Source organism: Ahaetulla prasina, chromosome 8, assembly GCF_028640845.1.
Source record: "Ahaetulla prasina isolate Xishuangbanna chromosome 8, ASM2864084v1, whole genome shotgun sequence".
Taxonomy (NCBI): Eukaryota; Metazoa; Chordata; class Lepidosauria; order Squamata; family Colubridae; genus Ahaetulla; species Ahaetulla prasina.
Genome location: NC_080546.1, coordinates 645,424 through 660,031, shown reverse-complemented (window position 1 = coordinate 660,031; position 14,608 = coordinate 645,424). Strand labels below are relative to the sequence as shown.

Here is a 14,608-nt window from a genome sequence, read left to right as displayed (position 1 = left end):
AAGAAAAGCCAGCAGCTGCCTCATCCACACACCTGGATGACCGCACCTGCCTGGCTGCAACCTACCACGCTCCCCCCAATGACAATGTGCAAAGGGTCCGCTCTAGCTAAGCTCTGTGCCCCCCACCCTTGCACCTTCCCCTATGAGACCGCAGAGACCCTGCTGGGTCCCAACTTTGCCCGCATGCCAATTGTCATAAAATGGCCCCTCTGTGCCAGTGAAACAGATGCCAACGAACTGGATGCAATCGTATCCCAGAATGGCCATATGGGCAACAGCAGGAAGATGGGAAGGACCAGAGGATCAGGAAAGACCCTCCCCTGTTTCTCCAGCGGTAAAGAGGACTGGGGAGGGGGAGAGAAATGGACTTTCAGGCTTGTAAGACCCTGTAAATATAATCTTACAATAAAGCAGCTTGTAAGGCTGAAGTCTGAAAGTCCATTTCTTCTCCCCCTCCCCTTCACAGCCCCCAAACTAGGGAGGGTCTCTACTGTGCCCAGATTCCTGCCCAGGGCTGAGTGGCTGTAATGGTTCCTGGATGTCTCCTTTCTCCCTACACCCTATGGGGGCCATGGCCCCTTTGTAACCCATGGACTTCAGCTCCCAGAATCCAAGCCAGAAAAATTGCTGAGCAAGCCATTCTTTCCACAAGAGAAAATATATACTAGTCCCTAAGTGACCCCCCCACACCCCCAGGTTAGCAAAGGCAGGGTGTAAGGGGGCAGCCAGGCTACCCTGGCGAAGGAGGCAAACTCGGCCTCCCCCTCTGCTCTTCTTCCTCATGCAAAGTGCCAGCCCAGCCTTCGCCGGGCAAGAAGGTTGGCAGAGAAGCTCACAGAACCACAGAAGGCAGAGCTGGAACGGCCCACCTGGTCCTTAATGAGATCTTGACCCCACCCTTCAAACAAAGCAGGGCACAACGGCAGCCGCCCTCGATCTCCCCCCACACCCCCCCCCCCGATGTATTGGGGCTTCCAGGAACCGAGGGAGGGAATCCTGACTCTGCTACTCAGCCCCAAGGAAGCTGAGCCCACTTTGGGGGGGGGGGGTTTGATTTGGTCAATTTATATAGTCGCCCATCTCGACCTGGTGAACCGTCACATGAGAAGAGTAAACGCCATTACGATCATAACTACAAGAACCAAAATGCAAAGCAGTCACTCCCCCAGGCAGGAGCCAGGCCCCTCCCTCCCCACATTCAGTGCCCCAGGCCCAGGGCATTACGAAAGGCCAGCAGGAGGGTTGGGGCCATCCTAACCTCCAGGAGGAGGCCATGCCAGAGGACGGGCGCTAGGGCAGAAAAGGCCCGTCTCCCAGGCCCAGCAACCAGCAATCCCTGGCTGACGGGACCCGAGCGTGCCCATCCTGCCAGACCGGGTACCATGGGCAGAAAGGACCGGGCAGAGAATCCAGTCACAAATCATGACCACCAGCTGGAAGCAGACTCGGAACCAATGCCGCTGGCGGAGTGTCCCACGCGTTGAAAACAGGCGCCGTGAACCACCACCGAGCTGAAGCTCCCGGATGCTCTTCAAGGGCAGCAGCCCCAGGTAGGTCGCCCTTGAAATTTGCTTCCGTAGACTTTTATATTTGCATAAATCGTTGCTTGCTCTTCTGCCTCATGTTTTCTGAGGCAGCAGAGATGGGAGAAGTTCTCTAAAAGGTTGAGCTGAGAGACTGCAGGCCGAGAAGGGAGGGAGGGAGGGAGGCCCCATCCCTTTCCCGGCTCCAAGGCCAAGGAGCTTTTCCTCCCAGGCAGCCTGCAGGCCGCCTATCCGTTTCCTCAGCTCTTCCCTGCCAGCCCATTTCCAGAGAAATGTTTATTTGGAGAAGCTTCGGGGAAGCACTTTGGAGCACATGACTCAGTGGAGGCCCGTCAGCATCATCGCACTCTTTCCAAAATACCCGGCCCACAGCGAAGGAGGAAACCGATCCACAGCAATCCAGCCTGGGGTTGGTTGGAAACACTCCGGAGAGGCCTTTCTCCGAAGCCCAGGGAGAGCCGCAATGGCACGGATTTCGCTGCTCCTCTATTTGCTAGAACACCTGGCTGGCCGACTTCACTAGGACAGGCAGCCGGCTTTGGGACTCTGCTCGCCCTGTGCAAAGGGCCCGGGAAAAAGGGGACAAGTCAAGGGCGCCCACAGATCAGGGTCTCCAACGGCCCTCCCTACCTGGCAAAGAATCTGTCTGCCATCTCCAGCTTCTGTGCTCCATTCCTTTCAGGAATGGGCCTGCTGGCTCAGCCGCTGAAAAGCAAACCCACTCACCCCCGACAGTCCAGAAGGGGCTCAGCTGAAGATGCTCCGGCCGAGGCTGCCGAGGGCCCACAACCCTCCCCACAGCTTTTCACAGGTCTGCAAATCACTTCCCCAATAGGCTACTGTGCAAAGCGGATGAGTGCCGGCAGATGAGCAAAGCAGCAGTGGGGAGCCCTGCCCCAGCAACAGGAAAGACCCCCTTCCCTCTGAGGTTCCAACCTTCCCTCCTTCTGGTTGCTACTCTTCTCCCTGGCATCCCAAGTGGGCTGCCTGCCTTGGAGGCTTTGCCCAGAGGCGCCCAGGAGAAGTGGCAGCAGAGGGTTCCCTCCCAGCTCAGACTTTTTTCTTCTTGCCAGTGGGCTACCAGCCGGGCACACAATTGTTGCCATATGCATTAAAGCAAGCAAAAGCCAACCGTTCTATTCTCAGAGGGCAACACCTCTGCATCACAAAATCTGGACATGAGTTATTCTGGGGTTCCCAGACACTCCCTCCCTCCCTGCCCCAAGGTTTAGTTTGAGCTAGCCCTCTTCTTTGTTACTCCTCAGCTGCCACAGAATAAACCAGCACCCTGCCCCCATTCCCAGTATGTACTGACTGCCATGGTCCAATTTGTCTCCCAGTGACTTACAATATTCCTATTAAAACCAAAGTCAATAAATAAAACACAAATTTCAGCAAAACAGCAGCAAAACCCAAGTCTATAAATACATTCCTTGGAGTCCCCGTGAAAGACTAAAAACTCCACAAAGCAATTCTGAAAGTGCTGCTTTATTTCCCAAACATCAGACGAGAAAGCCCCCAAGTGCTTTTCTGGGGAAAGGGCCCTGAATGAAAAGCACCAGTTTGGGGGCTCTGCCCAGAACAGGAGGGGGAGGGGGGCTGTATTTAGGAGGGATGGGTAAAGGGAGGGCACCGAGTGCCAAGCCATGCAGGAGTTTCTATCTTTTAGGGCAAAATGAGCAGCTCAGAACCTTCCCAAAAACCCAGCTGGCATCACCAGTGTTGTGTGTGTGCGGCGGTTCCCCCCACCACAGGAGGGGCTGCTGAAGCAACAGGAACTCTTCGAAGGAAGCCCCATACAAAATGCATGGCAGTAGTCTACTCTAACACTAACAAAGGTCAGGGTGAAGGGTCCTTGTGCTCTCCGAGTTTGGTTGTTTCTTGCAGATATTTCATGACCCAACTAGGTAACATCATCAGTGCTAGTAAGGAGTTGGGGTTGCTCTGAGTGTTGCTGAGGGAGGTCTCAGAGGTTCTTTGGTTGGGCTACTTGCTCTCCGATGGTTTGGCAGTTCTTTGATTGGATTATTGCTTACTTGACTGTTGGCCTGATGTTGATCTTGGAGTTAATCTCTGCTCATCTGGATGCTGATGGCTGGTGGGGATCTTGCTTCTGGCAAGATCTGCAGGTTGAAATCCCCCCGGTTCTGTTTCCCACCTGCTCCTTGGGCAGTTCCCGTGAGCCCATGGTCTCCTGGCCATGATCCCTGCACCTTCAGAGGAAACAGCCTCCCGTCCCGAGTTAGCAGCAGAGCCCGCAAGAGCGCCAGCAGAAAGAAGCACCTCCTATGACTTCCCGCAGGTGGTCCCACTCCAGATCTTCCACTCAGCCAGCGGATTCCTTCAGCCACTTCAGTCACCAGCAACTGCTTCCCCAGAGCGGAGGCCTCTGAGACACATTTGATGCGTGGCTTGTGTGCCACCCAGCCCTGGCAGCCAAGCTCTGGAGTTAGGCCCCAACCTCTACAGTGATGGCTGCGCTCTCTCAGCAGAAAGATGGCAGGAGGTCCAAAGGGCAACCAGGCTGCCCCCCACCCCAAATGGCCTTCCAGACTCTGACCACATCATTGTGACTGATGGTTCCAAAGTCTCGAGCCACAACATATAAAACCCCTCCCCCTTCAGTAGAGCTTTTCTGAAGGATGGACGGCTGGAAAAGCCAAATGGGGGCCAGTCCTGGCTGCAGCCGGGTCTCTTTTCCGCCTGCCACCCGCCAGAGATGCCCCTTTCAGGGAAGGGGGCAGGAGACAAACTGAGCAATAAAATTATGAGCACCCCTTCACCTATTGTTTGCTGGCTCTGTTTTTTTTAGTTTATGTTTGTGTTATAATTTATGATAATTTTATATATCTGCTCACTATTTTAGCTCTCTGCCCAAAATAGCTCTTTGTGACATAGCTGGCTATATAAATTAGATAAATAATGAATAAAACTCCTCAGGTCTCAATCTTTCCCCAGAAACAGATCCGCTCAGGACAGTTTCCAGTGGGGTGTGGGGTGCCTGAAATATTTCCACCACCACCCATCTGCTAGCAATGCTGAGGAAGGCCCCTTGAGCAGATCAAGTGATCTTCCAGACAATTTGTTTATTTATTTGTAATTTTTATTAGCCACCCACCTTGCCACACAGTAACTCTGGGCATCTTACCACATTAAAATCAAAGAAGGGCAAAACCAGAGAAACCGGGTGGATCTACCTCTGGAGCAATTCCTTGGAAATAGGAAATGGGACAAAAGGCAAAAAACGGAGGAAGGAAAATAAGTGCCCCAGGATTAGGGCATAAAGTCTGATAATCAGAGGAGAGTGATTCTTATGAAAGGAACACAACTAGGTGAATGTTTACACTCAGTTTCTTGAAAGCAAAGCACATCTATAAACCAGCTGTGCTCATCTGCCACAGGGATTGTTCCTAATCAAACAATAGCTCACTTTTAAAGTTAAAAGGGCATTAACTCACAGGCTGTTTCACCAGGCCCTATGGCAGCGAGGCCAGCACGAGAGCAGACAAGACAGAGTTGGAAGGGACCTTAGAGATCTTCTATCTAGTCCAACCCCCTGCTCAAGCAGGAAACCCTGTAACATTTCAGACAAAAGGCTGTCCAGTCTCTTCTTGAAAGTCTCCAGTGTTGGAGCACCCAGAAATTCTGGAGGCAATCCGTTCCACTGTTTAATTATTCTGTCAGGAAATTCCTCCTTAGTTCCAGGTTGCTCCTCTCCTTGATGAGTTTCCATCCGCTGCTGCTTCTCCTGCCTTCAGGTGCTTTGGAAAACAGGCCGACCCCTTGACATTCCTGCCCCTCTTGCTTGCACAGAAAGTCCATGCATAATTGCAGGCCTATTGGGAAGCCTGGCTCCCACTGATTAGGGTTCTCCTCCTGTCCTCTCCCCCAGCCCAAACCAAGGCCATCCTTCCCCAACCGGCATCCTCAGAAGCCACAATCCAACCAACTTGGGGAGTAGAAGGCTGCAGATCATCGTGATGACACAACCCTCCTTTCATCCAGGGGCCCACACCCACCAAGGCGTGGAGAAGGCAACTGATAGGTAGGTGTTCAATTTAGAGGGGGGGATGAAGAGAATTTGCAGGAGGGGGGGGAAGAGGCTGAGAGCTGTCTTCAGACACCCAAAGGGCCGTGACATTGTAGAGAGTTTGGACATACAGAATTCTCCCTCACTCCAGAGGGGAAGACCTGAAGTCACAGGAAGGAAGGAAGGAAGGAAGGAAGGAAGGAAGGAAGGAAGGAAGGAAGGAAGGAAGGAAGGAAGGAAGACACCTAAGGAAGAACTCCTGGTCAGGAAGAGAAACCCAATTAATGCCTGGCATGGCTTCTTCTCCTTTACTGAAAGTTATCCTGCAGAGGCTGGACAGCCAACAAGCAGGGTTGGCGTAGTGAATGCTGCTGGACGCAAGAGGTGACGCTTGATGACCTCTTAGGTCCTTTCCAACTCTGAGTCCTAAGAACAACGGGTGTGTTTTTCAGGAAATGCATGAATTTTGAGATGCTGAATGTTTTGATAGTGAATCACTCAATCACCTGGGCAGCTTATGGCCACCTTTCCGTATGAAGTCACTAAACCCCAATGGTTCTCAGCTTTAAGTCCAAAATATTTTACACAGTGGCTGCACAAAACTGCCATTTCCTCTGCTGGGTGTGGAGATCACCCTGATGAAGGAATGGAGGAAGGAAGGAGGGAGGGAGAGAGAGACTTTCAAGATTCTCCACAACAATAAACATGCATTCCTGGAATCGGGGGCAGCACCTGTTTCCTCACCTGGCTCACCCCAAAAGCAGACAGAGGGTGTCCTTCACTCTCACAGATTGCCAGAGCCACTCAAAAGGAATCAAGGCAGATTGCAATGCTGCCAGGTTATGGGAAGCGAAGGAGGGTAGTGGGCACCACCAAGACAAGGGGGGCGGGCCTGAAGGCTTCAGGGAGAGGGAAAAGGCCTAAGACCTCCAGCTTTTCATCCTTCAGGCTCTGCTCAGCCATAAAGTGCAAAGAAAGGACCTTGATGTTTGGACTTGTAAGCCAACGAGGGCTGCATTCCAGATCCGGCAGGGCAGGCTGCCCCAGATATCCTCTAGGTCAGCGGTTCTCAACCTGTGGGTTGGGACCCCATTGGGGGTCAAATGACGATTTGCCAGGGGTCGCCTAAGACCATCGGAAATATGGGAAGTATACTTGCGAGTCGAAGAATTGCGCTCCAATGGTTGACTCCACAAGCCAGCTGCAGGCTCTTCAAATCACTAGCCGAATTCGGCTTCAGGCGCGATGAATTAAAAAAGAGAGAAATCTTTGCTCTGATGTCTCCCTCTCAAGCCAGCTGCAATCACTCCCAATCGCGAGCCTAATCTGGCTTCAGGCGCCATAAACTTAATAGGGGAGGAGTCTCCGCTTTAATGCCTCCGTCCTCAAGGCAATCACAAGCAGTTCAGATCGCTAGCCAAGACGGCTTCAGGCGCGATAAATTCAAAATGAAAATAATTTTATGGTTGGGGTCGCCACATCGTGGGGAATTGTATTAAAGGGGTCACAGCACTATAAAGGTTGAGAACCGCTGCTCTAGGTGAAGCAGTGGGGCCTGGAGAGACCCAGGACGTTGTGTTGCCTTCTGTCATGGCACCTACCCTGGGGAACAGCCTCCACTCTATTAGCTTTGACTCCCCTGGACATTCTGGAAGGCTGTGGCTTTTAGGATGTGAAGGAGATGTCACGGTGGCTTGTAAATTGTTCTGCATTTTTATCTTTGCTGCCCAGGTTATCCCTATAATTAAAGAGCTCTCCTATTCTGGTTTCAGACCAATTCCTGGCATTCCCAGGCAGTACGGCAGCTATACAGGAATTCTGGCTTAGGCCACTCTGAGAACCTTACTTTTATTTTTCCAGGGTTCTCCCGAAAAGGTGACATGGGATTTCCAACACTCCCAACTAATGGAAGGGAAGGCTGTTGTCCGCTGAAGGCAGAGGCTCTTCTGCATTGTGGACAGTGGCCATTCCTGAGCCAGCCAAGAGCCATAATTAGTGTTAAGATTTCAACACAGCCAGGAAACCTTCCACCCGCAGCTCATGCAGACTTGCAACTACCCACAGCCCTTTGCACCGGGCTCAGTCCCGCGCTGGGCAGCAGCTGGTGAGAGAAGGGGAAATTGCACCATCTCGCTCGGAAGCAACGCCGGCCCTGAAAGCGACCAGAGGAAGGAACCCTGGCTGTCAGATGGCCTCCTTCCACACCCCGAAAGGAGCGTGTGGCTTCTCTGGATTCCGGTGGCACATTCTGCTCAAAGGGCGGGTCACCATCAGGATTCCAAAAGCTCTGAAGTTTGGGAGGGTCCTGGATGCTGAGCTTGGCTGAGCCCTTCATTCCAGCTCTGAGCTACAGATACTCTCGCTTCCAGCAAGGCTCTTCAGGTCCCGAAATACAAGGGAAGAACGCCCAGCGTCAAGAGCCACGTTTGCTTCCATCGGGACCAAGTCTTCTCTGCCTGTTTCGTGACTCCATGGCTGAAGCCCACACTTTCTACAGGAGGAGCCTTTCCTTGCCCAGGCCCATTGCTTGCCCTCCTTCCTCTTGGCACCGAGCCCCTCCCCTCGCAGCCCCCTTTCATTTCAGTCTTGATGCCAGTGAATTGCGATGTCCAGAGGTCCATCAGGTGAGATGCACCAACCGGCAGCAAGGAGCATCCGTTTTTTTTTGGGATCTGCCCTATTTTTTTTGGAGACTTTGTAAGAGGTTGCAGAAATGGCTTCTTCCACCCCAACACTCCTCTTCGGAGGTTAGTCCTAGTGCTAAGCTAAATTTAGCTCCTTGAAATTATTTTCTTATTATCCCGGAGAAACAACCCCGTCCTTCTTCCAATGCAATTTCTGGTAGATTCATCTCACAATGCCTGAAAATGCAGGACCAGAGGGGAGCACACAGGCAAGCAGGAGGTGCTGCTTCTGCCGCTCCTGCAGGCACAGGCCTATTGTGGAGGTGGTCATGACCACAGACGGACTTTGCCAGGGGAGGCCCAGAGGTAGCCGGAGAACAAACAGTCAGCCTTATCTCAAGCGAACAGCCCCGAGTTCACACAATTGTGTAGCATTTGGAGCAATTGCCTGTGATGAAACTAGCCTGCCCTGAAGCAGGGAGCAGAAGGAGCTTCTGGGCCAGGGAGCACCCAAGAAGACGAAGGAGAGGGGGGCCAGGGAGTTTCCTATGGGACAAGTCAGGGTGTCACCCTAATTGATGCTCTGCACCCAGGCAGGAAGAATGCCCTGGCAGTGCCAGCAGCAGCAGCAGCAGCCCAGCCACCCACTCAGCCCTCCCTGCAGGCCCGCACACGGTTCCCTTCTGGCCAATATTGCACTTCCTTTCCACTCAATGTGAAATATTGAAGGCAACAAGTGACCAAACAGTTTAGCTATTCAAAAACACAGAACAAAAACACAACCTGGGCCAAAGTCAGCACACGACACACCCTGGGTGCAGCTGGTGGGCTCTCTGGCTGTAACAACAGGGGCCTTCAGCAAGGTCAGATCAACAATGCTGCTGGGCATGGACGGAAAGGCAGGTTCTCCCAGAGAGCGCCCAGTGCCCTCCAGCAGGGACTGGTCAATTCCCCGACCCCTCCCCTGGAATCTGGCCGGGAGGAGGCACCCCACAAGACGGCTCTCCCACACTGGCATCCCAAGCTGCAAAGCCCCCTCCCAAGAGGCCCCAACTGGACACCTGCCGAGTGTAATGGAAACCGGACTTATGTGACAGAACCAACCGCCAAGCTAGGTGGGTTTTAGTACCGGCTGCTGAAAGTCATCTTTCCACAACCGCCCTTGGATTCCAACTTGGGCGATGCTGCCTGGGGACTATGGGAGTTGAAGTCCAGCCTGTCTGGGGTCACCAGGAAGGGGGAAGTGAGGAACAATCTGTGCAGCTTCACCAAATGGACCGGATGGGACAGAATCCACTCACCACCATCTCTGCCGGGGGAGGGGGGGAGTTGCAGAAGGATCTGGGAGCGGCTCCTGCAATGACCGCCCAGAAGGCTGAGGAGACCAGGCAGCCATGCAGCAGCCCTGGTCCTTTACAGCCACACCAGTTTCTAACCACCACCACCTCCCGCCTGAAACCTGCCAGGAGCCAGGGTTAAGGGGGAGGCCAAGCCAGCCAGCCAGCCGGGGAACCTGGCTGCTCCAGGGCCCCCACAGACCTACATGAGCACACACTCTCTCAGGGCAGACAGTGCTAGTCACCCGCCACAGAAGGGCACCATCCCTCAGAGCGCCAGGCCCTCCGATTCCCCATTCCACAATGGGGCTAGCCAAAGATTCTGCTAAGGGACCCCCAAGCACACTGGCCCCAGTGCCACCAGCAGTCCCTGCCTCCAATGCAGGAGATCACAGGCCCCACAGAGAGGGGTCTCCTTTGCAAACCAGCTGCCCCTGGGCCTCTTGGGGCACCAGCGGCCATGGGACAGGCCTGAGTGGGAAGCCCACCAGATGGGACAAGACAACCTGCAAGTGTTGCCTCAGGTGTGCCCAACATCTGGGAAAATGGACTTGGGGTCAAGGTTGCCCTGGTTGTTGTTGGGGGGGGGCTGGTTTGCCTTCTGCACCTCCACCCCCCCCAAATGTCCAGACCAGAAATCCAGCAGTGCCCCCCCAGGGGTCGAGAGAGGCCTTCTCTGCCCTCCTGCACAGAATGGACAAAGTGCCTCTGGGGGGGGGGCTCGGGAAGCAGGAAGATCAGGGGTGCCCCCGCTCAATGCTTTTCTTCCCCCGCCCAGCACCCCCGCCCTGCGTCGGTCGGTCGTTTACCCCGCCCGCGTCCCGGGAGTGACTCGGCGTTTCGGGAGCGCAGCGCCAGAATGAAGGGGGAGCCGCGCTCTGTACGAGCCCCGGAGCCCCGCGCGCACTCACCGGTCTGGGTGGGAGCGGCCGTCCTGCAGCAGCGCGGCCAGCGGGAGGGCGGCGCGGCCCAGGAAGCGGTCCGGGCCCACCAGCGCTCGTTGCCAGACCACCAGCTGCAGCAGCTGCGGGTCGGGCTCCGGCGGCGGGGCCGGGCGCGGGCCGGGCGGCGGCGGCGGGGGCAGCTCCAGCGCGCACTGCTCGGCCCAGCGCGGACAGCCGCCCTTCTGCGCGGCCACGGCGGTGCGGTGCTTCTGCCGGCCCAGCTGCAGCGCCACGAAGGCGGCGTCGCCCGGGCCCCCCTTGGCCCGCAGCCCCCGCGCCTGCCCCACCGTCACCTGCACGTGGCTGGGCAGCCAGGACGGCGGCGGCGCCGCCGGAGGCCCCTCGTCCGCCCAAGGCAGGCTCATCCCGGCGGGGGTGGGGGGGGGAAGCTCCTGCGGCAAAGTTTCTCCGGCTCCCGCGGGCGGCGGCGAGCGAAGCGGGCGGAGGAGCGGCAGGCAGGCGCGGCGGTGCTGCAGCTGCAGTCGGCTGGCCCCGCCCCGCCCGGCCCAGCGCCCCCGCGCGAGGACCCCGCCCTTGCCAGCTGGCTCCGCCCCGCGTCCGGCCGGCCGGCCGGCCGGGGGGGCGTCCCGCGCAGCGCTTCCCGGACGCCAGGAGCCTCCGGGCCGCTTTGCGCACCCCAACTTCGGGGGAGGCTGGGCCGGACGGTTGCCGGGGAGGCCCCGCTAGGGAGAGCCCAGCCTGGCCCGCCGGGTGCTCGGCTCCAGTGCGGAGGGAGCCTGTCGCGCCCCTCGGGCAGCCCCGGCTGCTCCCCCTCCGCGCTCCGAGACTTTGCAGCGCCCGCGGCCGCCCCTCGGCCCGGCCCTCCTCCGGCCGCCCCGTCGGGCACTCCGCTCCCAGCGTCCCAGCCGGCTTCTACCACCCCGGCCCCGCGCATCGGCCGTCAGCCGAGAGCTCTGCCAGAAACGGAGCAGCTGCCCACCGCCAACTCGGGGGCGCCCCGCTGGTGGAAGCCTGGAGGGGCCCCGCAGAGGCCGCGAAGCCCGGGTTAACCAGGGTCCCCCCCCCGCTTTCGGACAGCTCCCACCGGGGAGGGGGCCTTGGGGTAACTGCAGGACCAGCCCCGGGGGGGGGGGAAGCGGCAGGCTCGGCACTCCAGAACAAGGGGGGGGGGTCTAGAGCGCGAGCATGCGCAGAGCAGAGCACGTGCTGAGCAGGAGAAGAGGGTCAGGTCCAGGGAGGCCCTGGGGTTAGGGACCCTGGAAGGGCCGAGTATTTATCCAAGTGGGAAAACTGAATTTTATAGACCACTGGACTCCCCTGTGTCTCAGGTTAGCTTACAACTAAAACCCAGCTTACTAAAAGAAAAATACAAGAGACCAGAAAAGCAAAGTACAAAAAGTCAAAGCAAACCGCAAAAGTCACTGACCCCTCCCCCAAGACCTGGAAGGACAACCGGGTCTTCAGCAAAGGACTTAAATAACTTAAATAAGGGACTAGCGAGACCAGAAGAATCAGATCTGTTTGTAATGGTATGTGGGAATGGTACCCTTCTGTTGGGAAACAGGAGGAAGAGCCGCCGACTAGGCCGTGGTCAGATCAGAGGCACCTGAGCCCACAGAAGGAATGGCAAATGTCTCAGAAGGGAATCCTCCCGAGTGTCTTGGACCATAAGGGTGAAGGGGGTGGAGCCATGTACCTTCACTTGCAAGATTCTATTAACATAGCTTTACAATAAATAACAGCAGCAAGACTGTTGATTGGACAATACTGGAAGAAAGAAGAGGTACCTACAATAGAAGAATGGATACTGAAAGTCATTAATTTGGCTGAGATGGCTAAAATCTCAGCGTTTTTAAAAGACAATACGCAGGAAAAATATTTAATTGAATGGAAAAAACGGATTGATTATCTACAAAACAGATATCAGATTAAGAAATATCAGATTGCCTTTGAATAATTAGAAAGTTATTTTATGTAATAGGGAGGGGGTTGGGAGATGAAAAGCTTTGGATGTGGTTATTTGGATTGGAAGGGAAAATTTTATTCTATGCTTGGTTTATGTATAACAATACCTTGTGATTGACCCGGGAAGGCGGGGGGGGGGAGAAGGGTTTTTTTTTGTTGTTGTTTTTTTGGGAGGGAGGGGGAAAAAAGGGGGAAAAATGTTTTTGTTTTTTAAAACTCTTTCAATTAAAAAATAATAATAATAATAATAAATACAGCGCTAATATTCCTGAATGTGCTTTGCATTTGGACTACCTTGCAAGGCTGGCAGATTATGGGGGCAAATTTTTCTTTGCTCTTTGTCTTTGCTGCCATCTAATGGTCATCTAGATTATTGCAAGTGCAGGAGAGGCTGCAACCAGCCTTTGCTGGGAAAGGAAGGGAAACATTTGGGGTCTCCATTTCTTTCAGGTTGCAATCCAGCCAAGGAAACCTTAGTGACAGTAATGGTGGGCCTCCAATGCAATTCTGCTATTTCATGCCTAGCCAGACATTCATTATCCAGGGTTTAGTCCTGGGTCAAAGCACTGACAGAGCATGCATTACATTGACAGAGCTAAAAGAGGAGAGGGAAGTTGCTTTTGGTTGTAGCTGCAGGTGAGGAGGTGATACGGCCACAGTCCGGAGGAACTGCCACTCATGGACCAGAAGCTCAGCAACAGTCTGTTATTAACAGCAGCTGCCCGCAATTACTGCAGGTTCAAGCCCCACCAGGCCCAAGGTTGGCTCAGCCTTCCATCCTTTATAAGGTAGGTAAAATGAGGACCCAGATTGTTGGGGGCAATAAGTTGACTTTGTATATAATATACAAATGGATGAAGACTATTGCTTGCAATAGTGTAAGCCGCCCTGAGTCTTCGGAGAAGGGCGGGATATAAATGCAAAAAAAAAAAATACTGCAAAGATGCTCTAAGAAACCAATATTTCTCAACCTTGGCAACTTAAAAGATGTGTGGACTTCAACTCCCAGAATTCCTTGGCCAACAGGTCATCTGGGAATTCTGGAAGTTGAAATCTACTCAAGGTTGAGCAACATTGCTCTGGACTGACCACCAGCTGAACAATCATCTTCCTTTCTGAGCTAGACGGATCACTCAGTGGTGTGACCGCAATGTCCTAAGCTGCTTCTCAAGTAGCTAAAAATGTCGGGTCTGCCACTCTGGCCATTGCCCTGCCCCTCTTCACATCTGGCCCCAGGCAGACAGCTTTGAAAAAGGAGGACTTTCCTGGGTAGCTTTGTGAGCAGTCATGATCGGTTTGAGATGGCTCTGAAGCTCCAGAGTGGAGAACTGGGGGAAATGGTCCAACCAAGGTGTCTCCCGGAGCCGACCAAGGTTTCCCCAATGTCCTTTGGGAACCTTCTGGTCATCTGTCCGCTGCTGTAGCTCTGGCCAATCTTTGAACATGGAAAGGTGGCTCTCAGTGGAATAAGAGATGAAGGAACCCTGGTGGCACAGTGGTTACAGTGCTGGATTGCAGGCAAACTCTGTCCACAGCCTGGAGTTCGATCCTGACAGGGCTCAAGGTTGACACTGAATTATTAGTTAGGCCCAAAGAATTATTAATAATTTTCTCCACCACTGCAGTTGAAAGAATTCAGCTTTTCTCAGTTTTCCTGTGTTTACAGAGCACAGGACAACGCATACCAATTTGGCCAGACCACCCATTAATTCCTCGAGAACCCTCATGGGTGGGTCATCTGGCCCTGCAGATTTAAATTCCTTGCAAGTAATCCTTATATTTCTATTACTCTCAAGATTAAATCCTGCTCCGTCTTCACAATTGCCTGGTGGAGCACCGTAGGGAATGTGATGGTAATGGGATATTAAAAATTCAACTAAAAACACTCCAACAATTGGATTATCCAACTGTTATTTTATTAAAATCAGCAAGTCTGGCGAGCCATCGGTCTCTTGTCGTCAAGAAGGAAGAGTTTTTGGAGATTCACGATGAGCACATAGAAGTGCTTTGCAGCTGACAAGAGGCAAGTGCGGTCCAGATGCGAGCGGTCTGCTTTTGAAAAGTGGGTGTCGATTGAGCTGACACCCCAAAGATGCTTTTCGAAAGACAACTGGACTTTCTTGGGTTTTTTCCCTTGAAAATGTTTCACTTCTCATCTAAGAAGCTTCTTCAGTTCTCCAAAAGCCAAGAAAGTCTACTATCC

General features: G+C 54.0%; 1 protein-coding gene across 3 annotated transcripts in view; it reads right to left on the bottom strand.

Moving 5' to 3' along the window:
* Positions 1 to 10,966, bottom strand: part of RAB11FIP5 (RAB11 family interacting protein 5) — a 29,331-nt gene extending 18,365 nt beyond the window's left edge. For 2 of the 3 annotated variants that reach the window (XM_058193832.1, XM_058193834.1), the window contains exon 1: positions 10,447 to 10,966. In XM_058193832.1, the coding sequence (XP_058049815.1) occupies positions 10,447 to 10,844 (398 nt within the window). In that variant the 5' untranslated portion in view covers positions 10,845 to 10,966. Of the gene's footprint in view, positions 1 to 1,258; positions 1,715 to 10,446 lie in introns of those variants that run through there. The other variant, XM_058193833.1, reaches the window with a different exon arrangement.
* Between the last annotated feature and the right edge of the window lie 3,642 nt (positions 10,967 to 14,608).